Below are 25874 nucleotides of genomic sequence, written 5' to 3' on the forward strand. Positions count from 1 at the left end.
AAATTTTAAAAAAAGGAATCTAACTTAAAATTTTTTTAACTTAAAATTTTTTAAGATGGCTACTCCATTGTCTTAATAAAACTTGCTAAATGATTGAGCTTATTTTACAAATTTACCCTCTACTACAAGGCAAATGTAAAGAATGGGCTAAAAGAAGTCATGCACAGGGAAGTGTACTTCATACTTTCACCTAGTACATGGCAGGAGAGTCCAGTGAACTGTATATTCTTTTTGTTTTTGGGGGGAAGATTTTATTTCTAAGTAATCTCTACACCCAACATGGGGCTCAGACTTACAACTCCAAGATCAAGAGTCACATGCTCTACCAACTGAGCCAGTCAGGGGCCCAAAAAATCATATATTTTTGAACACATTTAAATGTGCCCTCTACAGTTGTAAAAAGAAAAAAAAATTCTCAAATATGGAAGAGGGTATTCTTCAGAGGTATGTTTACACAGAGGAAATTCAACAGAATGTTGACATCTTCCAGGACCTGTCCAAAATTCTTGACTATGGTATGGGTGCCGCCAAGTTCAGTGGGTGCCTCTCACACTTGGACTAAGCAGGCAGGCTGCCCACATTTGTGCTTATACTTGTGCTCATAGGTACTTCCAAAGCCTACCAACTCCACTTTCACAACGACCCATTACAAGTTATCACGTGTCACAGGCTTTTGAAATCTCTTGTAAATGACTCAGGTTATGGTTAACCTGATAAAACTATAACCCAGAAGATTAAAAAATATATAAATACTGATGGAAAAAATAAGAAGCTTTATCGTATTAAATAATATTTATATACATGCATTTTGGAGGAGCAAATATCTAGATGTGATAAAAAGAAGTATTTTGTAGTGGCACAGATCACATAAATACCTTCCAAATGTATTTCACATTTCATAAAAATGTTTTCTAATCCATTATCACTTTGATTTTCAAAATATCTATAAAGTAGATCCACGTCATGAAAAGGAAAAGAAGGAAGAAGACATGGGCAGCTTTACTAAAGAAAGTAGTCCTCAATGAATTATATTTTAAATGAATGAGATTCTTTCTTTTCTAGATTAAAAACCAAAGCATGAAAAGCAAGGGCTTGAACAGATAAACGTACACCTATGTACACAGCAGCATTATTTACAATAGCCAAAATGTGGAAGAAACCAAAGCGTTCATCAATAGGTGAATGGGTAAATTAATTTTTTATATAAATAAATAAATAAATGTCACACACACACACACACACGGTGGAATACTATTCAGCCCTAAAAATAAGGAAATCCTATCATGTGCTATAATGTAGGCAAATCTTGAGGACAATGTGTTAAGTGAAATAAGCCAGTCACAAAATGACAAATACTGTATGAGGTATCTAGAGCAGCCGAATTCACGGAAAGAGAAAGTAGAATGGCTGTTGCCAGGGACTGGGGAGAAGGAAAGATGAGGAATTATTATTTAATGGCTATAGTTCCAGTTGTGCAAAAGAAACGAGTCCTAGAGATTGTACAGCAGTGTGACTATATTCAACAATGCTGGACTACAGAGTTAAAAACAATTAAGGTGGTAAACTGTGTCATGTGAATGTTCAACAGTAAAAACAAATGCTCTTTCCAAGCCCCGCATCTCACAAACCTGTCCAAAAACTTCTTCGTTAACAGTGAACGTGAGGTCTAGGATATCTGTGATATTGTTGTCCTTCATCCACTGCAAACTCTGGTGGAACTCCTCATCCAGATACTCCAGGTCGCTCAGATCACAGGGCCTGGGTGCATTCCAAGGGCAAAACGTAACCAGTTTGTTAACTAACCGGACAGATGCCCAGCCTGGCTAAAACAACACAGACTGATTCTAACAATTTGATACTCTGGAATATACTGATGAGTCTTTTCAGTGCATTCAGTGCTTGTTTTTGAAAATTTGTTTTTCAAATTGAAATCTGAAATTCACTTGAGAAATTGAATGCAATTATCCCAGTAAAAAACATGGGATGATTATTAACTCATGGATTCTTGATGGCAACTGGAGAAATGTTTTTAAAAAAATATTTTAAAACAACGAAGTTTTAGACAGATTAATTCTACTTAATGTAATGCAAAGTTTGCAATATGACTGTAACTATTTATATAAACTGATTCATTCCATTATATGAAGTTTTAATAGTCTTCTCCTATGCTTACATAAAAACTCCAAATGCCCTTATATTGTATTAAAAAGTTTATGTGATGTCCAAGCACTCAGAAAAGTCAACGAACAGGAATGGTTAGGGTAAACCAGGGACAGAGTCCGAGGTACCAGGGAGACCACGGCCTACAGTAATATACTTACAGTCTCAGAAGTGCCTTGTAGAAGGGCCTTGTGAAGAAGGCATCAAGAAGGTACTGATGGATCAAAGCCAGGCCTAGGATACGACCACTAAACCTAAACCTGAAACACAGACAAGGCAGAAAAATTGAAGGGCAGGTGGAAATTCACATTGTTAAAAAATTTAACTTGTACTTGTATTTGATGTGTTTCTTGACAGTAAGCTGTTTACAGAATTTGCCAATTGATGACACAAGGGAATTGCCCATTCTCCTCCTTCTTACGCTTTACTCTAAACCACACCTGCGTGCTTGGTATGTACTAAAGGAAATTTCCTCTCCCCCAAGGACCAGAAGACAGTCCTTCTGCTGGAGTCCTCTTCTCAGAGCTGACAGTATAAGGACACAAGAGAAGAAATGCACTGGTAAAGGGGAAGTCTGGAAGCCCAGATAAACAGTCCACACTGAACCTGAGGAGGACCGGAACCCAAGGACATAGGAAGCTTTCTGGACCATGTCTCCTTATCCATTCAAGCATTCCAGAGATATCACCTGAAGGTCTAATGTGTGCCCAATACACTCCAGGAGGTAGAAGACTTGAGTATGAGTCCTTCATGGCAGCTGTGCTCAGAGTCAGGAGGAAGAGTTCCGTGGAATCCCGCTGTGGGAAGCATAAGCTGAGCCTACACGGCTATTTACTATTGCCACACACAAGCAAAGAACAGGTCTCCGCTGGGAAGAACTGGTCCTGTAGGTCTGGCTACCTCCAGATACATGGGCCTTTAATGATTTAAATCCTTATCGGGGAAAATCCTGGGATTTTTTAATAATATTCTAGAATTTTCGCTAATAACCTGCTTGGCTGATTGCTGGAGCTTGATCCCACAGCTGCCCTGCTCCTAAACCAGAAGCTCGTCTGCTTGGTCTAGCACACAGTTTCCTCAGCATGTGGGCCTTGCCCATCTCTGGCTCCTGCCTCCGAGACTTGGGGTCTCCCTGGTCTCTTTCCATCTAAGCAGACTTTCACCTAACTGTAGACTCTGCTGTGACTTTTTTTTCAGATCCCCCCAGTTGGAATTTTCAACTAACCCACCTCCACTACCTTTCATGAGACTTTTTTCAGACTCAGAAGATTTTCTACCCTACAACTACTATAAACATTGTTACAATGAATACATCCTCTGATCCCATAGAATGAGCATAATTCTAAATAACACTTCATACTGGCATATTTCAAGTGGTCAATTCTTTTCGCAGGAGATAACATGCAAACATCAACGTACAAGTACGATCGACTGGGAAGAGAGTGGAGGTAAAGGGAATCTCAGCGGAGAGGCACTGTGGATGGGGAAGCTCGCAGGGTAATCAGACGTCTTGAAGTCCCTGAGGCCAGTGTGCTCCACTAGTGCTTTGTCCCAGGGCTGTCTCCTGACCCGCTTAATAACTGACCAGTCCCCAACATGATGACCAGAATCCTGTATATACAAAAACAGCTTACTTCTATCCCAATACAGGCTTGCCCACTCTAACTGGACTCTAAGCATTACGGCTGAGGCTTCTAGTGTTATGGTGGGGTTGTGACTGTCCAGATGGAGATGACCGAGACCACCCAAAGCAGGAAGAGCGCAAACATCAACACAGGTGTCTGGCCGAGGACCCTCTTCACTGACAGGTGGCCCCCAAAGGCCTGGTAAGGAAGAACTGTAATCTCAGCAGGCAGTAAGTATCCACAGATAGGGAGTAGATGAAAATATTACACAAGAACACAATTTTCAGCTCAATGTTTAAAAAAATGGAATATTCCAGGAAATTGTAAATGTTCTAACAGACTATTAATTATTCAAATCTGTTCAGGAAGAAGCAGAAAACTTAAATAGGCAAAGAACCACAGTATGAACTAGAAAATTGTAAGGAGAAAGGACTATATACAAAATTGATGCTGGGACTGGATACACACACACACACACACACACACACACACACACTCACACGTATTTAAAGACATTCTTTCAAATCCTCCATGGATAGATAGAAAACCCTTCTGCTATTTATGTAGTTCCAGAAATCAGAAAAGGACAGAAAACTTCTTAATTCATCATTATGAGCTACCATCACCACAAAATGGAATCTGGAAAAAAGCAAAAGAAAGAACACTAAAGACGTTTCACGTATATATTTAAAAAATTATAGTTAAAACATGAGAACCTACCAACCCATTCCCAGAACAATGCAAAATGATTAAAGATATTTGATTTTAGGAAACTGAGGACAGTTTAATATTCAGTATTCTATTAACAACACTGGAATTCTATTGTTAAAATGAATTATGGGGGCACCTGGGTGGCTCATTTGGTTAAGCCACTGCCTTCGGCTCAGGTCGTGATCCAGGAGTCCTGGAATGGAGTCCCACATTGGGCTCCCAGCTCTGCAGGGAGTCTGCTTCTCCCTCTGACCTTCTCCCCTCTGATGCTCTCTCTCACCCTCTTTCTCTCTCTCAAATAAATAAAATCTGTAGAAAAATGAATTATGAAATCAAAAGACAAAAATCGTATGGCTTTTGCTGTTGTTAGAAGCTGAAGTTACCCGATAGTATCTGCCATCCATTTCTGGTCTCAGTCATCTACAAAAATCTTTGTAGTAAACCAGGAATAGAAGAATGGTCCCTTACCACAATGAGGAAGGTCGATCTCAGCACCCTATTTAACAGTAAAAACGCAGAAGAATGCTGGTTACCACTGCCCTTTACAATGTGCCAGGAGCTCCAGTGACTGCAATTACTTCTGAGTGAAAAATTGGAAACAGATTGGAAATAACTTTCACTGAATGCCTACTGAACATATTACTGATATCAGTAACATATTACTGATATTATCTCCCTAACCCTTGCAACAACTCTATTTTCACAATTTTTCTAACGTCATTTCACAGATTAAGAAACTGAAGGCCAATATTTAGCCCCAAGCAAGTGGTATGGTGAAGACACAGATGTGTATCTGTCAGGACTTTCCCTCTGTGTCCCTTTGGAGAAGCCAAACAATAGAGAAGTTAATCCTCTGGTCCAGGGGCCAGGCAGCCTGGTGTGTGATCTCCTGCAAGGACTTAATTACCTGCTCTCTGTTTCCTCTTCTGGAAAACGGCAGTTTTTACATGATATTATTGTCTTATTTTATGTTGACTTCCAACACCAACTTGTGTCAAGTAAACTTCAACTAATTTGAGTCAAGGGGGGAATTCCTTGCAAGTTCTTGGTGGTATCTCATGGAATCCAGGGTCAGGAAGGCAGCTGGGAGCCAGCCAGATGAGGCACTGGAGTGACTTCACTGTGTCCCTCATCTACCTTCTCCCCTTGACTTCTCTTTATGCACCTCTGCTCCTTTCTTCTCTCTTGCTGTCAAAACTTCTGTGGTTTTCATCCTAGAGAGGCCAACTTGACTCTTTCTGACTTAGTCCAAATTTCCAACACGATTCCCTGCTTGTTGTGACTCAGGTTGGCTGCCCATCCTGGACCAATCATAAGTGATCAGGAAAGCAAGTTCTGGGGAGCAGGCTCAGACTCAGGGTTTGATGTCTTGTCCAGCGTCGTGTAGCAAGGATCACCACCGCCTACCTCTCAACAAGGGGCTGTGACCCGATGGGAGTGCAGCAAATGGCCTGGTTTCCGGCATAGGACACTTGCAATGCAGACCACCAACAGACAGCTGTTGATTGACTTTGAATGGGTAGACTGTAAGATGGAATTTCTAAAGACAAAATTATACCAGTTTCACAGGCTGATGTGGGCCACTAGTAAGCTCTAGATATTTTTTTGTAGGTGTGCAAGCAATCTATGATAATGTGGTTTGCTTTACATAAACACAGACAGGATGGCTCATAGCCAGACCAATATATATAGTAAAATATTTTCCAGAGCAATGAAGTATGATCTGGGATGTGTCTGTATGAAGCACAATACAATTGTACAACTCAAATCCAAAAGAACAGCTTAAAAAGCAGGGATTGAAATGGAAAACCTTAACAGCTGGTGAATTGCCATGGTGTATAATTTCATTTATAAGAAAACCTCTTCTAGTAATTGTGCACTTCCTTGGTTTATCTCACTTAGCTTGAACAACTACTTGCTGAGAAACTGACTATCCTTTTTGTTACACATGTGTAGGAATTATGAAATGGAAAGAAATTATATCTCTTTAGTCTCTGTATTGATAATCTAAGAAACTATACACATAATTTAAGCAAAAAAAGTTTATGTTTTGGTCTAAATTACTTGGCACAAACAAATAGTACTTTTGAAGATTTTATTTATTTATTTATGAGAGAGAGAAAAAGAAAGAAAGAATGCACAAGCGGGAGTGTGCGGAAGGGTAGAGGAGGAGGGAGAGGGACAAACAGACTCTATGCTGAGCGCAGAGACCAATGCGGGGCTCTGTCTCAGGACCCCGCGATCATGACCTGAGCTGAAACCAAGAACTGGACACTCAACTGAATGAGCCACTCAGGCGCCCCACAAATAAAAAGTTTTAAGGACAAATAAAAGTCTCCATGGAAGTAGCAGACCGTGCTTTCCCTGCCTGTGGATATTCCTGTGTCACTTCAACATCCAGGCCACAGGGTCCCCAGCTGCATGTTCCCATGTGTGAACTTGCAGGACCTCCAGCCCTCCTTCCTCAGCAGGGACCTCACAAGGAGTCTCAGCTGATACTGCTGGTCAGCCTGGCTCCCAGGGCGTGGCACTGTTCCTCCTTTCCCGGGCTGCCATTTTTGAAAGCGTACTGATCTCAGCCCATACCAGCGATGGTTAATGTGCTGCATGATCTAATGTGGTGCCACTGCCATTGACCCCCAGGCTGCTGCTGCCCAAGACCTGCTCTTCGGAGTGGACTGTGCTCATTTCTGTTTTGCTGGTAGGGCACAGCTCCTCTGTGTCGACCTGCTCTGTTGGACAGACTTCACAGCAGAACTGCTAGGGACCTGAGAGTTTACTGAAACTACTTTTGAAGTTTACTCACTGTCCTTCAACCCCCAGGCTGGCAAAGTCATGGTGGACCTAGGGAGCAGCCCCCCAATCTCGGCCTCAGGCTTGTGGACCACTCTGGTTTGCTGTGCCATTCTTCTGCTTCTCTTGTGTTATTTCCAGGACCCCAGACTCCCTGCTCACACTTGCTTCCTGTTGGGCTCCCATATCAGACATGCCCACATGGGTCCAATTCCAGAGGGGGGCATCATTCAACTTCTCTTCACAGGTGGGGCCTCAGGCCCCAGGTACATCAGCAGGTACAAGTGCAGACAGCACGGAGGTGACTGAGGACATGGGAAGACAAGGCATGTCCCCCAATTGCATGTACCAGACATGACAGCTACACCACGCAGGTCTCTCTGGAACCCTGCCCCTGGCACTAGATGGTGGGTCTCAATCTTTACTCCATTCCAGCCACCTGAAGGATACAGTACTCTGATGGGTCAGGAATGGGGCCTTCCTTCATCAGTAATCCTCAAGTCTGGAGACGAAAGAGTTTCCCTCTAGCTCCACCTTGGGTATAATATGAAAACTCCTAGGATATTGTGATATGCTGTCCCCTTAAGATGTATTCCTGACTCTTTAAAAACACATAAGCCATTTTTTCCTATTTATTTCCTGATCAGAGATTAATCCACAGAAATCCATTTGGACCTAAGATGCCACAAAAATATGATCAATATACCAAAATACTAAGAACCCCAGGATAGGAAATAAAAATCCCTTAATAGGGAAAAAAAAAAAAAAACCCTTCTATTGAGTTAGTCACCTATGGGTTTCATCATTACAAAGACATGGTCTGTCTTCCTTCAGGGAAAGAAAGTGGACAGCTCACAATGACATTTCTCAACCTAGCCCCACCAACCCTGTGATTTATAGAAAAAAATCCTTGGACTCTATGTTCTTTTCATATCCTTGGTTTTCCGTGTGTTACCAGTTTTTGGTTTTTGTTATCATCAACCCTTATCTTCCTGCCAAGCGAAACAGAATTGGGTATTTTTTAGTGTAAAGAAAAATACACACAGCATTGAAGGTATCAAATAAAAGAACATCAACTTTGTCTCATGAGGTAACGTCTTTGACCTTGATGGGTCTTTCCCCTACATGTCAGCTGCTGAGCACAGACACACTTGTGTGAATGGGACCACTTGTGTGAATGGGACCACTTGTGTGAATGCCACTCCTGCTTCTCTGCAGCTTCCTCTTTTCATACCACAGGACAACACAGACCCTCTCACATATCTGCAAATACAGGTTTTCATCATGCAGTTTAAATAAACTCACAAAGCATTTCATTTCATAAATGTTCTTCACTTGGTTTGGCCCTTCCCACTCTGATGGAAACCCAAGTGGTCTTCATCTTTAACCATCTGCTCATCAGTATTGGGGGAGGCAGCATGCAGCCAGTTAACTCTGGGACCATCAAAGGACTTCTGAAACAGGCCGATGGCACTCTTCAAGCATCCTTCTGAACACCTCACCAGGTATCTGGAGATGAACTGAGTCTGCCTCTGATGAAAGCAACTGCAGCCACTCTGAGCTTTTGTAAACACATGGAGGGAGATGATGGCAGGAGATATGAAAGGAACTGATGTTCCTGGCGAGGATTTATCTCAGTACTATCTGGGTTTTGTGCATTTTAGTGAGTTCAGAAGGTAATGGAGTTTTACACATTTCTGGCACATCTTTCCATGTGGGATGAAAGCCCAACAAAGACTCGACTCTCCCCTTGAGTATATAACCATTTGCTGACTCATCATTCTTCGGGCTGTTAGCCAATAATCCAAAGAAGGCAGCGTGGTGGGAAGAAGAAAACTGTAGTTCTGATGTCAGGCTGCCTCAGTTTAACTCTACTGACTCGTGTGACTTTGGGCAAGCTGTTAAACAACCACAGTCCTCAGTTTACTCATCTGCAAAATGGGGGTCAAAATGTTGTAGAGGGCAACTGCGAAGACACTACAAGACTTTGCCTAGGGACTAGAGGAGGTCAGTCCACTTGGGTGTTTAATAAACACCACTGCACACTGGCACGTCTGATCCCTCAGAACCCCAGGGCCATACACACCCATGCTGGACTGAGAGGTGCGAATGAATGTGGACTGAGTCCGTGGCTGCTATAGAACTAAGGCTTTTGCTCTGCTCACACACAACATTCATGCATCACAATGCCTGGCACAGGTTAAGGACCCCATTAAGCTTTGCTGAATTGAATTAAATTAAAAATCATCATCGGATTTTATCCCAGTGGAGCATGACTAGACAAGCCTACTGAACATTTCTGAGACATCATTTACCACTGGATGCCCATTTCCAATATCCACAGGAGGTCCCCATTCAGGAAGACAGACAGAAAGACGGAACCACGGAGGAGACTGGGTGACTTGAGTCAACGGATGGAAAGATGTGGTGAATGTTTCACACCAAGAAGCCAACATAGCAGGCTTCTCCCTCCCTTCCTCTCCCTCTTTAGTCTTTCCGGTGGAACTTTGGATGGGAACATGTTTTAGCAGGAGATAGCACGTAATGATTTCACGGTGTATTTTTCAACTGATTCTGAAACAAAAGCAGTTTGCGCAATGGCGAAAATGTTCAGTCAGGAAGTTTGGGAGAGGACTTTCTTGTTCACAGGCTGGATTTATGGAAGGGAAAGCAGATGGCTTGACAAAGAAGAAAATAAGACCTAATGATACCCTGGAGGGCACTTCGGATAGTGAAACAAAATACTCTTAAAAGGCTTCCAATTAATGTCTTTATATGAAAGTGATATAAAAATGTAATAAAACCCTCAGTGCAGTATCCAGGTAATATGCCAAGTCAAAAAGATTCTGCGGTGGTGTATCTGGTAGTTTGATGCCCTGGCATTAAACTTGGGCCCCTAATAATTGTGTCGAGGTGTCTCTGGGTTTACTGGTCTTCTCAGTTTCTTCTCAATCTGTAAGCCTTCAGTCTCTCCTCCTGTGTGACTCTGATTTCTGCATCTATTTTTTTTAAAAGATTTTATTTATTTGACAGAGAGATCGATCATAAGTAGGCAGAGAGGCAGGCAGAGAGAGAGAGAGGGGGAAGCAAGCTTCTTGCTGAGCGGGGTGGGGCTCGATCCCAGGACCCTGAGATCATGACCTGAGCCGAAGGCAGAGGCTTAACCAATGAACCACCCAGGCACCCCATGATTTCTGGATCTTTTGATGCTCAGCATCAGAGAGACCCCTTGGATCACCTTCAGCCTTGAATGACCTAAAGCTGACCCTATCTCCTGGCCTTCCTGCCTGGAAAGGTTATCAGACAGTATATTGGGGGGGGGGTAAGAGGCTGGAAAATTGGAAAATTGGTGATAATATGCTTGCCCCTGCTGCCTGTCAGAGGCTGGGGGCTGAGGAGCGGCAGATGTTCAAGTGTTTGGCAGGAAATGGAGGTCTGCTCAAAATCCTGGATACAGTCTGCAGACTTTGGAGGCCTTTTCCAAATGTCACAAGGTCTCCTAGAGCACAAGCACCTGTCAGAACCAGCACTCTACTGGCAAATCCCAAGGGTTTGAGAACATTGTGCTGAGTCAACGAAGGAGGCCAGAGTGCTGCCAAAACTGTACGCATGCCTGAATGCTCCCAGGACACCATCACCATGGCCGGCCTCATAGGCTAGGGCTCTGTGACAGTACCCACCTGCTCACTGCCTAGCACCTGCAGACCGACAGCAGATGATTTGTGATGGCTGAATTCTAGAATTCTCTCTGAAGCAGCTCTGTTTTCCATTTCTGCCACTTTGTAGATCATCCTAGGTCACTTCTTCCCTGCAAATGACAGGGCTCTGCAGGGTTATAAGGTCCTTTGTGACTCTCAAAAGAATAGAGCTGGTTCCTCAGTTGTAGCACTACCGACTAGCTGTTCTCTCTCCCCCTCTCTCTTTTTCAATAATAGTAGGGGACTTTATTTTATTTTATTTTTTACTATTTTTTTATTATGTTATGTTGGTCACCATACAGTACATCATCAGCTTTTGATGTAGTGTTCCACGATAAAGATGTGGTCCTTATACACAATGGAATATTATGCAGCCACCAGAAGGGTGAACACCCAACTTTGTATCAACATGGACCGAACTGGAGGAGATTATGCTGAGTGAAGTAAGCCAGGCAGAGAAAGTCAATTATCTATGATTTCACTTATTTGTGGAGTATAAGGAATAGCATGGACTATTACTGTTCTGTGCACTTTAAGACAGCTGACACTACTGGTGGCCTTTTCCCACTAGATGCCAGTACCAGTCACGATAGCCCAAACTGTCTCCAAACACTGCTCAATGTCCCTTGGTGGGGGTGAGGGCAAAGCCACCCTCTTGGGGGAAGAATATCCAAATAGGTGATTACAGTCTCCTTTCTAACTGACGTAGGTGTTGCATGCCTCTCCTGGGCCCTCGGTGGCAACTAAGGTCACCAGTCTCAAGGCTTTGTGTTCCACTCTGCAATACCTGAGCAGTTTTTCACCACTCCTAGAATCTCTAAGAATCTCCAGGAACCCTACTCCACCAAATATAATTTTATATTCCCACCAGAAACCTGGCCTCTAGGTTTCTCTTGAGGGAAAGTTGGGAGGCAGTATTGATTCCTTCCAAACACACCAGACTGTGTCATCCTTTCTGAGGGGATGATTTCTGATCTGAATTATGGAAAGGAGTGACCCTCCAGGAGAACGAGCATTATACGTTGGGGGAACAGCGATATCCAAGGCGGGAACACATATAGTTTATTTGAATGACAGGGAAGGGAGCAATGGGACTGGACCCCGGACAGAGAGAGTGAGGAGGATAGAACATGAGTTTGGAGAGACACCCCGAGGACAGAACATTAGGGCTCAGCAGTCCATAGTAAGGACTTTGGATTTTATCCAAAGTATGATGGGAATCCCCTGCGGGTTTCACATAGGGTCTATACATGAACTGACTGATGCACTGAAAGGATCTCTCTGGATGCTGCATGCAGAGAGGTGAGTGTGGTGAGAGTGGAAGCAGAGGGACCAGTTTAGAGGTTCCTGCAGTAATCCAGATGGGAGGTGATGGTAGCTTATACCAGGGTGGTGACAGTAGAGGCAACGAAGTCAGATTCAGGATGTATATTCACGACAGAGCCAAAAGAACTTGCTGATGGACTGGATGGGAGATGTAAGAAAAAGAGAGGCACCGAAGACTCTCCATGGTCTCGGACCAGAGCGGTTGTGTGGATGGTGGTGCCATCTGCCAGATGGGAAACACCAGAAGAGAAGGTTGCAGGACAAACCGGAGAGTTGTCTTTCAGACACATTAAGGCTGTCATGCTTATTCAGTATCTGGGTAGAGCTGTCAAGCAGGCAGCTGTAGCAGCGAGTCTGTACTTCTGGGAAGGGCCTTCTGCAGATGGTAATGTGAGGGCTGGCAGGAGGTAGACTGCATTTCAAGTTATGCAGCTGGACCAGACTTCCCCAAAGAGGTATGTGCAGATAGAGAGGCGGACGAAGGGCTGAGCATTTATAACACGCATGGGTCTGGACGATGAGGAGGGACAATAAAATAGACTGAGAAGGGATGGCAAAGAGGTTGGAGAGGAACCAAGAGAACATGCTTCAGGATGGAGGCAGAGACCAACAATGTCAGCCGCCTCTGAGATCAGGTAACAGGAGGTCTGAGAGTTGCCCAGCGGATTTGGCACCTTGAGGAGAGCTGTTTCCATGGGGGTAAAGGGGAGGAAAGGCTGGCTGGAGAGAACGGGAAGAAGGGAAGTGGAGAACGTGGCAGGGTAACTCTTTGCACAAACGTGTCTTTAAGGGGGAGTGGGAAATCAGGGTAGTAGGTGAAGGAGGGTGTGACACCAAAGGAGGCCTGGGTTTGTTTTTCAAATGTAAGAGAAACTATGCTGTGTTCATGCGTTCTCAATTTCAACAAATTTACTGATATTCTACTATGTGCCGGGTGTGTACAAAGATGCCAAAGGTAAACGTTCACTTTGAAGAGTTTACAGGACAGGGGGATAGATGTAACAATGCCACAATAGATAAAACAATGCCATGATTCATTGCCTTGTAAGATGTGCTTAGAAAAGGACTCAGGTGTGTGAAAACACAGAGGAAGGACGTCTGCTGATTTGGAAGGGATTAAATCTAGCTGGGTTCCTGGAGGAAGTGATGACTGAGGTGAACTTTGAAAAATGAGTAGAAATTAGGTCCCGTAAGGCAGGGGAGGACTTTCCAAGAAAATAACATCACATGAGGAAAGAGGCAGGAAATAGAATGGAATGTGTTCATGATGACTACAGCACACACACACACACAGAGGAGCAGCAAGATTAGGCTAAAGAAAGAGGACGCGGGGAGTCCTGGGTGGTCTTCCTTTCCACGCCTGCAAGCTCAGCTTTTAAATCCTAGAGAATGGGGACCTCTTGAAGGGTTTAAGCAAGGCAGTGATGTACTTGGATGGCATTTTAAGAAATCAGTCTGCAGTCACGTGAGGGGATGGATTTGTTGAAAGGGCAGATTGGAGGGTGATTGACAGTATGTCCAGGTCATGGTGAGAAAAATTGTGAAAGTAAAAATGTCAGGACAGGGAGCGTCATGGGAGCAGAACAAGCAGCGAAGGACGGCAGGAAGCGTCTTGTGGGAGATTCGATAGATGCTAACTTGGGGGAGGATCAAAATAAAAACGTCTAGTAGGTATTTGGATAAAAGAGTTTGCCTCTCAACACAGAGGTCAGATAAAACATATAGCTTTAGAATTTATACTGTCACATAGAGAGAACTTTAAAAAACAGGGAACTTTGATTCTGTTATATTTTATGTAGGATTATATCGATCTTTCCATCCATCCACCTATCCAACCATCCACAAAATATCCTGGAAGGACTGGAGTCAAAAAATATTTTTTTAAAGATTTATTTACTTATCTGAGAAAGAGAGAGAGCGAATGAGAGAGCGTGGGGAGGAGGGCAGAGGGAGAGGGAGCGATGGAGCCCAGCAGATGCCCTGGTGAGCACAGGGCCCCATGCCGTGGGCTCCCTCTTACTTCCCTGAGATCACACTCTCAGCTAAAACCAAGAGTCGGGCATTTCACTGACTGTGCCGCCCTGGGCCCCTCGAGTCAAAATATTAACAGTATTTGTTTCTGTGTGGAGATATTTCCTTATGCGAATTAAATTTCTTACAATGAATGCACATTACTAATGTTATAAAATCATATATGTTTACTGACATATAAAAATCCGTGAGTAAAGGTTTCCACTAAGGTAAGGAGGGATGATAGCTCACCGGGTTTGTTGACTAGGTGGTCTGTGCTGCTCACGGAAAGGGCAGCTTTGGTGATGGATAGAGACATCAGATTCCACAGGAGAAGTGAACCAAGGAAAGGAGCCATAACAGGGGGAGAACGTGTAAAGATGGGGAGAAAAAGGAAACTGTTGGAGCGAGGGCACAGAGGCGAGGGGAGCAGACGGATCCTGAGCCTGAGTGGAAGGGTCTGTCTTAAGCAGGAGGACGGAGGGGCTGGGAAGGAGTCAGCACTGGGCATTTGTAGTTGGGGTGGGAAATTGAGGGGAGAGCCTCAGTGTTTCTACTTGAGGGGGATCTGAAGTCATCTCCTCAACGTGGAAGAGCTTTCAGGACAGTGGAAGGGAAGAAGCATCAAAGGCCCGGGGAGCTCTGCTGTAGAACCTGCTGAGGTCAGACACTGTACCACCTCTCAGAATTATTTCATCTTCTTTGGTGCTAGAGGTACAGGAAATAGCCCTGGCACTGAATGTGGGAGAGTGCCTTATGACACTGATCCAAGGTGGCGTTTTGCCCATCAGATGGAGTGTAAGCACGGAGGCCCGGGGTGAAGGCAGCCATGCCAGATGGGTAGGGGATGGTGTCGGAGGTGCAAATGAACTCAGGGAGCAGCTGTGGTAGGGGGAGGAGGTGGGAACACCGCATGTACAATGACTGATGGTGGGATTTTAAATTTTTCAATTTCAGATATGGCACAGGTCTGGGTGATAATGAGGCTGGGAGGGCCATTGTGGGAGCAGGTGGCCAGAGTGGAATGTAGGTCAAGGCCTCTGGGGTTAGGTAGATTAGGTCTATTCTCTACACCCACCTTTATTCAGAGAATGTTTCAAGAAATGTGCAAAGAATCCCCTCCGTCACACCCCCAAAGTTGTTTAAATATTGCAGATGGAAGGCATGATTTTTATTTGGTTTTCATAGCTCCTTGTGTGAGGAAACAGTGTTGCAATTAGCTGAGAAAACTTGAATTTTTCTTCATCTGCCATGAAAGAGACTCTGCCAACCCAAGATAATGACAGGATATTATCTTCTGATTGCTAATTAGCAACTGAAACGAATGTCTAGCCCTGATGCCTGCCAAGTGCCCACTATTAATACCAGCCCCACAGGGGGCAAACGAGTAAGAACAGGGCTGCTTGGTCCTCAATATGGTGGCCAAATGAGGGACTCCTTTTTAGAGAAAGCTCTTCTAGAAGATTATGATGCAAATTATCTGTGCCTTTTAGTGGGTTGAATGTTGGCCCCCAAGAAGATATGTCTACTTCCCAGATCCTGGAATCTGCTTTCCAAACCCTGGAACCTGTGAATAGGAAAAAGGGTCTTTGTGGATAGGATTCAGGATCTCAAGGAGAGATCATCTTGGATTATTCACGTTAGCCCTAAATCCACTGACAAATGTCCTTATTAGAGAGAGAAGGGAAGACACAGAAACAGAGGGAAAGGCCACAAAAAGACAGAAGAAGAGATTGGAGTGATGCAGCACCAACCAAGACATCCTCAGAGCCCCCTTACCAGAAGGTAAGGAAGAGGCTTCCGAAGGAGCATGTCTTTGCCAACACCTTGATTTTGGGCTTCTGGCTTCCAGACTGAGAATGCCCAGTTTGTGGTAATTTGATGTGGCAACCCTAGGAAAGGTACAGAGAACACAAATATGGAATCCAAAAATCCCTTTAAGTTTTCTGGAATTCTTCTCAATAAGCATATTATTGTGATGTTTGTAAGTTGATCCACTAAAGTCATTTCATTTCATGCCAGAGGAGAATTTACCTAATTTCGAATGAGACATGGAGTCTGGGCCCACACCCAGAATTATGTAGAGAAGTTGACCGGAAACAGCTGCTTGCCTGCATAGCTAAAATGTTCTGAAACCTACTATATCATCATCTGAGTAATCCAGGAAGGTGAGGTTGAAATGGTCTTAATTATCTGAGCTACAGAAAGAAGAGAGTCCGGGAGAGCAACGTCGCTATGCTCCAAGCAGAAGCTACAGTGCCTTGAAATGCTCTATCCCTCTCTTGCCTCATTGAGCAACGCACGATATTTTACTAAAACTCAGGTTATAAAGAAAAGAAGGTCTGCCTTCCTTCCTTCTGACAAATCATGAGCTCCCTACCATTTCTGAGGAACTGGGCTAGTTGTTGGGCTACTCAGGGAACCCAAAAGACAAGGCTCCCGAGCTCCCATGGAGCATACTGTCTAGTGGCATTATTAGTGTTCAGGAAGTGACTTCCTGAAGTCTCAACTTCAAGGACATTCTATAGATTTTATGTAATTGGCAAAATAATATTGGCTCTGACAACATCAAGTTCTTATGCCCCACAGGTACAGATATACCCAGAACAACAGGACTCCTTACAGGAATTTAAGTAATTGGTTCTGAATTAACTGTATTGATGGGGGGGGGGGCATGGGAACATCATAAACCAAATAAAAAAATAAATATGACACTGAGGTGTGCAACTATGTTTTATCTGGCTTGACTGTTTTGAAGATTTATTATTTGGAAGATTGGAAGATTTATCTGCTGACTTCTTAAGATAATAGAATTAATTGATATTCTTTGGGGCTAGAATATAAAAAAGACAAAGTCCCTAGAAGTCTGGCCAGCAGGGAAAGCTAATCTTAGAGTGTACCTTTGTTATTCATCATCTGAAAACTGGAAGCCCTTCTTGCCCCTTTAGTGCCCTTACAGACTCCAAGGTCCCAAGATCTGTGCTCAGCCTGTGCCTGGGGATCTGCGTCCTGGATCATATCGTGCACCTCCTTAGAAGTCTAGAGTGATTCATGTGTATCTTTCAAAATGATACTCTTTTTTTTTAAATTAAAAAAAAAATTAAAGCTTTTATTTATTTATTTGGGAGAGAAAATGTACTGGCGAGCAGGGCAGGGAGAAGCAGAGGGAGAAGGAGAAGCAGACTCCCTGCTGAGCAGGAAGCCAGATGCCAGGCTCGATCCCAGGACACTGAGATCACGACCTGAGCAGAAGGCAGACGCTTAACTGACTAAGCCACCCAGGCGCCCCATCACAATGATATTCTTGATAATCAGATTTGTATGTCTGCACCAATTATCCCCTTTCTCAGATCACTTGGAGCCCCTGATCCTGTTCTCAACTTGGTTAAGGTTAAACATCTGTCCCTGGCTCATCTCTGCAAATGCCATTTCCAACACTGTTTTTCAGACAGTTTAACTATTCTCAATTTAGAAAACCCATTCTGTGTGGGTTACATTGGCCCTGACCCTCCGTTCATCCGTTTCCGCTGCCGTCCAACTTAATCCTGCCCAATGCTCTGAGAGCACATATCCTCTCACGAGATGGAGGCGAAGCAGAAAAGAAGCCTCCATAGTTTCACAGAATTTGTGTTTTTTAAAACCTCTTCCAATAGACAAGATGCTGTTGACTCTGTTAGTTCTATTTGGTATTTAAACAAATCAGAAAATGAACAAATATTATGGGAAGTATATCTTCCAGTGACTTAAACAATAGTTCCAACTTTGTGAATTTTTTTTTTAAATTTTAGTTTATTTATTTGACAGACAGAGATTACAAGTAGGCAGAGAGGCAGTCAGAGAGAGGAGGAAGCAGGCTCCCTGCTGAACAGAGAGCCCGATGCGGGGCTCGATCCCAGGACCCTGGGATCATGACCTGAGCCGAAGGCAGAGGCTTTAACCCACTGAGCCACCCAGGCGCCCCTCAACTTTGTGAATTTTTATACTTAGAAAGCATCAAGCTTAGGGAATTCTTGGCCTAGATGTATTCATAAAAAAGAGTCTGAATCATGTAATCAAAGCACAATTTTTAATCCCTACTTCATATGTATGCCGAAGTAAGGTAATGTAAATAGTCTGGTCAAATTAATTACCTGTGATTCTTTCCAAAGCCTTCCTCAGGGGCACCTGGGTGGCTCAGTGGGTTAAAGCCTCTGCCTTCGGCTCAGGTCACGATCCCAGGGTCCTGGGATGGAGACCCGCATCGGGCTCTCTGCTCAGCGGGAAGCCTGTTTCCCTTCCTTTCTCTGCCTGCCTCTCTGCCTACTTGTGATCTCTGTCTGTCAAATAAATAAATAAAATCTTAAAAAAAAAAAAAAAAGGCTTCCTCAGTTTAAGTCCTAATGCACCAGGGAAATCAAGGGAGCAGTAAGCGGCCTCCCCCATCCCTGTGCCGCAATGACCTTCTCCCATCCCTCCACCAACAGGCGATCATACACATCTGCTGTCACTTCTTTTTCAGTAACATTAAGCATACAGGAAACCAAAGATGAAATTACAGCCTGGAAACCCACATCTCCTATATGATGGGAACTTCTTTTTCTTTTAAGTCTTTTCCCAATTCTAGGTCTACATGGGCATGTCACAGCCTCTCCAGTCCTCTCTTCCCATCTACAAATAAGGGATAATAACGTTAAAATTTGCTTACCTACCTCATGGGAGAATTAAAAAGAAGAGTAATTTAATGTTAATAGGTTCTTTGAAGATGAAAAGCACTTCATAATTGCTAAGTTCTATTTCACTTTATAAACCTATCTCAAAGATACTCCTCTTTCCTTATGCTCACGGCAATTATTAATTAAAAATAATTATCCTTTCTTGACCTCATTACTTAGGTGCATACAATATTTATGATATTCCCACACAACTGTAGGCTTCTGTTCTTTACCCAATATTATTGCCTTCATTTTTGGATCTTTATGTTTTCTGACTTCTCACATATTGGTAAATTGAGAGAAAAGCTATTGTTTCTGCCTGCGGTGATTTCATTTCTCTGTGCGAAAACTGCACGAACACCTAGTTTTCTTCTTCTCCCACACTCTGAGGGCTCTGGAAGCTGCCAGAATTTGTGGTAATGCTTCTCCCAGCCTGGTGACCTTCTACCACCATCAGAATCCCTGGGATGCTTGTTAATATATAGGTGACTGGACATCAGACTCTGTGGGGTGGGTTCTGGAAGTATGCTTGTAAATCAAGTTTGGCATTTGCCAACTAAAGAGAATCACTAACTCTAAATCCCTCATCATTTTTTTTTTTTTAAACTGGGGGGGCGTGGAGGGGACCGGGTGGGTGGGGAGAAATGGTCTGAAAGTCAGAAGTGAAATTTTGCCTTAGGCATTGGCCATTGCATTTTATGAGCAGACCCCAGAGAGGGCGTGGAGTGTAAAGACCCATCCCTTCTCAAAGCAGATGGTACACTTACACTCAGCCCACTCACCCGCACCCACGTGCATCTGTCTTTGCCACCTTCCACCACAGTAAACAGGGGAGAGGTTCTTCTTTCTTGCCCAAACTAACCCCCTTCGTGTGTCCCCAGCCTCAAGTGTGCACCTGCAACCCACCCTTGTCATTTCTCTCCCTCCAACCCAAAGAGGGAGCCGTCCCCGGTCCAAAGCTTCTCTCTTCATTAGTGGGATGGGTCTTCTTCCCTCCTGCCTCCTCAGGGCTCTTTCCCATCAATTTCCTGCTCTCTCTTATAATTCTATATAATTCTCTCTTATAATTTGCCTCTCTTCTTATTATCTGCTCAGAAATCTTATATGCTTCTGCTGCTAGGCACAACTAGGCTCCCAGAAAGAGCCATTTTTAGGGCTATTGATTGCTAATAAATTTTTTTATTCAATTATAACTCACATAGTAATGTCCTACTAGTAGGACAAGTACATGTCATAGTACTTTGATATTTTTATACATTAGAGAATGCTCACCATGGTGAGACTAGTTATCCATCACCATACAAAGTGATCACAGTATTATTAACTACATTCTGTCTGCTGTACGTTACATCCCCATAACTTATGTGAGCAGAACTCCCTTTGGAAAGTGAACACAGGTTGCAAATGGTGGGGTCAAGGGCCAGCAATAATGACCTCCTTGCTATGGAGCTGTTCTGGCCTAGGTGTTAGGAAAGTGGAACTGGGACTCTTGTGGTGCCCTGTCCTCCAACAGGGTGACATTTCCCCAGCTCCTTGCTCCCATGCCGCACCCAGCATTGTTTTCGTTCCCTCTGTTCAGTGCACATTCCTGCCTGCTGAGCGCTGGGTTTGGCCCCAAGCTCGTCTCCCAGTGCCACAGCTACTAGTGGGTTGGACTTGGCCCCGGCAGCCCCACCAGCAGTTTGCTCTGGTGCTGCTCCCTCCGGGTCTACAGGAAGACTGCCGTGGGGTACCAGGCCCTCCTGTACAGCTGCAGGCCCACTGGGAGGGAGCAGGTGGTCTGCGGGGCAGGTGACAGCACCCGGTCAGAGAGAACTCCCTGCCTGCAACCCTCCCAAGGAACCCCATGTGCCTCCTGATTCCTGAGATGTACGGCCTCTGTCTAAGCTTTGCCGCTGAGTCCAGCAGGCAAGTGTCCTGGAAGCAAATGATTAAAGCAAGTGGGAGGCTCTGTTGTGGATGGACTAGAAAGAATCAGAACCTGGAGTCAGGGACCTGAGGGCACCGAGGCTCTTACCTGGTCCCTGCTCAGAGGCTGGGTTATGTGGATCCAGTAAATAAAGACATAAAAAAAAAATGACTTATTCCAATATGAAACATGTTTTCACAATACGATAAGCCTGCAGAAATATTCTTTATCCTGCAAAAATGTGGCTGCCCTTGTTCAGCCGGGAGGTACTTTTCTTTGCCCAACCCCTTTCCATATGGAAACATAAAAGTCCTCAACAGGGAGACATCTGCCTCCCAGGAGACATCTGGCAACCTCTGGAGTCTTTTTGGGTTGTCACAACTGGCTACGGTGGGGGTGGCACAACCATTCCCAGAGAGCAGAGGCTAAGGATGCTGCTAAACATTCTACAACACACGGGACAAACCCTGCAATAATTATCTGGCCCCAAATGTCACCAGTGCTGAGGTGGAGAAACTGCGGATGGAAGGAACCACTCTAGCTCTCTCTAGCACCTTCCAACGTGCCTGCAGAATATCAAGGACAGAATGATGGCATCTACATTTACAGCCTTCTGCTCTACTTTCTGCCCCACCATGCAGAACAGGCATCGTTCTCTCACGGAGGCCGAGATTCAGGTAGGTTAAGAAAGCTGCTCACACAGCACTGAAGAGGAGAGGAGAAATGTGCAGGCAGGTTTGCCAGGCTCTGAAATCATCATCTTGTGCTGAGTGACGCCCCGGCTCAGGAACTGGGGTGCTTGCTGCCTCTATGCCAGACACCAGGCTGGGTGCAAAGAGCAAAGAGAGTAAGGTGTTGACTGATCCAGTTTCCAAACTATCACAAATCTTCACAATGCGAAGACCCAAGGGGGGAGAAGAAGGATCTGAGTGGGCAAGTGAGCAGTCACACAGCACCTGACGGAGACTGGCTCTACTTGCCTTGTTCTAAATGCTGGATTGAACACGCATTCCACTGGCAAGTAGTTTCAGTTAAAAGGGTTTGAGCACCGTGGGTTCTCAAAGAACTCAAGAGAAGAAGCTGTTTTCTGGAAGAAAGTTCAGGAAAGAAATCAGGAAGGAACTACTAACTATTTTAAGTGGGCTTTAAGGGCGGATGGAATGTGGACCCCTATGGCTGAGGGACAGAGGGACAATAGGAACCCTAGAGGGCAGAGGAGAGTAGAGTGTAGCCCCTGGGAGACGCAGGAGGAGGACAAAGGAGGAACTGGTCAGAGAGGCAGATGGTGTCTCAAAGGCGAGCTGTCTCAGACCTTCTGGGCTGTCCCAAGGACCTGAGGAATCTGGACTGCATTCTGTAGACAGCGGGAATTAGTACAGATTTTTGTGCTGAGTAACAGGGGTGGGGGGCGGAGGGGGTGGGTGGGTGGCGGCAAAATGGGATAGAGAAAGGAGAGACCAGGTCAGGAGAGCAAGGCGGCAGCACGAACATGCAGCATCTATAACACACCCGAGAAAGCTCGCTGCCAGGCAGGCTATGTGACGGGCACCAAGTCCCCAGGAGCAGGAGTGCATGGAGGGGTTCATATCTGGGACATGCTTCCAACTAGTAATTCAACTAAGCCCTTTGCACCAAATGGCATTTCAGTCTTTAGGAATGTATTTAATGATTTGTTTTTAAAGATTTATTTATTTGGGAGAGAAGCAGAGAGAATGCAAGTGGCGGGGGGAGGGGCAGAGAGAGTCTTAAGCAGACTCAGTGTCAAGTGCAGAGCCTGACGTGGAGCTCCATCCCGGGACCCGAGATCACGACCTGAGCCGAAACCATGAGTCAGACGCTTAACTGGCTGCACCACCCAGGTGTCCCTGGGAATTTTTTTTTTAATTTTTAAAAAAGATTTATTTGACAAAGAGAGACACAGAGGGAGAGGGAACACAAGCAGTGGGAATGGGAGAGAAAAAAGCAGACCTCCCCCTGAGCAGAGAGCCCAATGCGGGGTTTGATCCCAGGACCCTGAGATCATGACCCGAGCCAAAGGCAGATGCTTAACAACTGAGCCAGCCAGGTGCCCCTACGAATTTATTTTTAAAAAATCGCACATTATCTTTAGATTAATTCATTAAAATGACTATAGATCCATTTTTTAAGCTTGCCTTTTGAATTTGTTTGTGGTACTTCTGCCATAAAAAAGTCTTCAGATTTTTATACATATTCAAATGTCTTTTCTATGATAGATTCTAGGGTTCCAATAATGATTTAAGAAGTCTCTACCACACAAGCTTTCTTGTTTCTTTTACGTTCTCAATAATGTTAATGTTCTAGAATATCTATGGCACCTAGATTTGCTTGAAGAAATTTTGCTATAATTTTTACATATGCTTTCAGATTAGAGAGAAATTTAACCTAACGTTTTGTTGCACAGCTGATTGTATTGGCATCATTAACAGAGGAGTTCATTCTTTCCCAACTGAATTGAGTATTTTAAATATACTAAATCCTCAGGTCTATTTCTAGATAATGCAAGTGTTCAAAGTGAGCGTTCTTTCTAAGTTTTGAAATCTTGCCTAAACTTCCTCGCAAGTTCTGAAGAAGGCTGAGTTAAGAAACGAACAGAATGGACACAGTCACAACAGGTCATGCACAATTTAATGGTGATTTCTAATCTAGTTTCTGTGCCATAGTTACTTGATGGCACGGCTGGGAAGGCTACTCAGATTCAGCCAGGCGGGACCCACGAAGCTCTTAGACCACAGAAAGCCCTAGCGACTGCTGCTGGGTGACGTAGAGTAAGGAGTTTATCTGATCCTGACTCAAATAAAAACTATACACTGAGCTCTTCTGTCAGGAGGGATCCTGGGGAGGTTGAAAGGCCAGAAGACATCCAATGGGATCTTGTGATATTGTGGTTTCTACCTACTAATTCAAGACTCCACACATGTAGCAAGGGACATTTAAAGTATGTTATCCAGGACTTCTTAAGTTCCATAAAACTCTACAATTACACTTAATACCCACTTGGCCAACCTCTAAACATGTTCAAAGGAGTCTCCCTCCTCCCCGCACCTCCCTTTGCTAAAGACCTGAAAGCAGAAGATTTTTACCACCCAAGTAGTGTCTGCTTGCAAAGGGAGAGAGGTCAGGGCAGAAGCAGAATGGGGATAAGAGTCTATGCTACAGATACAAAGGTTCTTGGAGATTCTGACTTGAGAGGTCTTAGAGTTCTGGTTATGACACTGGCAGGGTTAGATGGGCCACCGTCACTGACATGAAATGACCACATGGACCTTCTAGCTGTTGAACAGAAACTGATTAAACAGTGTCAGATCTGAAACCTGGCTTCTGAAAATCTGCTGCTGATGATAATGTGAAGAGTGACTCACATCACAGTAATTATTGTGATGCAACAATTCAAAGTGATCAAGTGATGCATCAAGTGATGCATGCTAGTACTTAAAACAGAGCACGTGTGACACTCTAGCACTCTGCCTCAGAATGGAGAAGCCATTCACCTGTTTCGATTGTTTAGTCTTCAGCGCTAAGATCTTAGGCTTGCTCTGGGAGAAGTGGCATTTAGAATCACTGAGACAGGAAAAGAACTTCCAGTGGTGATCTTAGAGAGGACAATTGGTAGAATCTTAAATGATCTGCAAAAATGAGCACTGTTTTTCCAAATCCCAAATATTTTGAACTAAAAATTGAAATGAGGGGTGCATGGGTAGTTCAGTGGTTTAAGCCTCTGCCTTTGGCTCAGGTCATGATCTCAGGGTCCTGGGATCGAGCCCCACATCAGGTTCTCTGCTCAGCGGGGAGCCTGCTTCCCTCTCTCTCTGCCTGATGCTCTGCCTACTTGTGATCTCTCTTTGCTTCTACACGTATTTATTGAGTGCCAAGTTTATGATTAGGAAAACAAGGCTGCAGTCTTATAGGGCTTACATTCTAGGGGGAGAGACAAACCAATAATGAGTTATAAATATATAAGATAAATATATAAATATACTTTATTTCATACAGCAATAAGTTCTATCACTATGCAAAGCTGTTAAGTTGGAGAGTTATAAATGGATGGGCTATCTTTTTTTTTTAAGATTTTATTTATTTCTTTGACACAGAGAGAGAGAGATCACAAATAGGCAGAGAGGCAGGCAGAGAGAGAGGGAGAAGCAGGCTCCCCGCTGAGCAGAGAGCCCAATGCGGGGCTCGATCCCAGGACCCCGAGATCATGACCTGAGCTGAAGGCAGAGGCTTAAACCACTGAGCCACCCAGGCACCCCTGGATGGGCTATTTTCAATCAACTGATCAGGATAGGCCCTTAGAGGAGATGTTTAAACTGAATGTGAATCTTTCCTACTCAAACATAATAATTTGAAAATATATGCATTTTGCACCATTCATACTTTATATTAGACATAAAAATACATTTAGAGCTTTGCACATTTACAGTTTTGTCACCTTCATTCAGAATACATAAGAAGTTTTTACTTGGTATTTTCTTATATATCACTTTATAGCAAGTGGAAAATTTCATATACTTAAATTAACTCTCTATCTCTATGATTCATCACCAAGCTTTGCTCATTTGCTCATTCTCCTTCTGAAATAAGTCCATTCCCACTGCTTTTGCCCTATTTTTTTTTGAAAGGACGGTTTCAACAGCCTCTTAAATGACACCGCCATTGTCCACTCCAATTCAACTACTTATAACCAGAGTTGACTTTTGAAAATACAGATTTGATCAAGACATTCCTCTAAAGATATCACACTGTCATCTTCATGATAAAATCCAAAATCCCTGGAATGCCATCAGATGCCCTTTCCTACTAATAAGGGGACGCCTTTAGAGCCTCTTTATCTCTGTTTTGTAGCCGTACCAAACGGACATGTGTGTTCACGCCTCCACCCTGCTGGGAATGTTGGGACCTCTATCTGGATGTCCCTTTTCCCCACACATTT

At 44.0% G+C, this 25874-nt stretch overlaps 1 protein-coding gene across 6 annotated transcripts in view; it reads right to left on the reverse strand.

The window, feature by feature from the left end:
• Positions 1 to 25874, reverse strand: part of HECW1 (HECT, C2 and WW domain containing E3 ubiquitin protein ligase 1) — a 460363-nt gene that overhangs the window by 16861 nt on the left and 417628 nt on the right. For all 6 annotated transcript variants that reach the window (XM_032305360.1, XM_032305355.1, XM_032305359.1 and 3 more), the window contains 2 exons: positions 2322 to 2420; positions 1629 to 1758 (listed from right to left, as the gene is read on the reverse strand). In XM_032305360.1, coding sequence (XP_032161251.1) covers positions 1629 to 1758; positions 2322 to 2420 — 229 coding nt within the window. The remainder of the gene's footprint in view (positions 1 to 1628; positions 1759 to 2321; positions 2421 to 25874) is intronic.

This window comes from Mustela erminea, chromosome 11 (genome assembly GCF_009829155.1).
Source record: "Mustela erminea isolate mMusErm1 chromosome 11, mMusErm1.Pri, whole genome shotgun sequence".
Taxonomy (NCBI): Eukaryota; Metazoa; Chordata; class Mammalia; order Carnivora; family Mustelidae; genus Mustela; species Mustela erminea.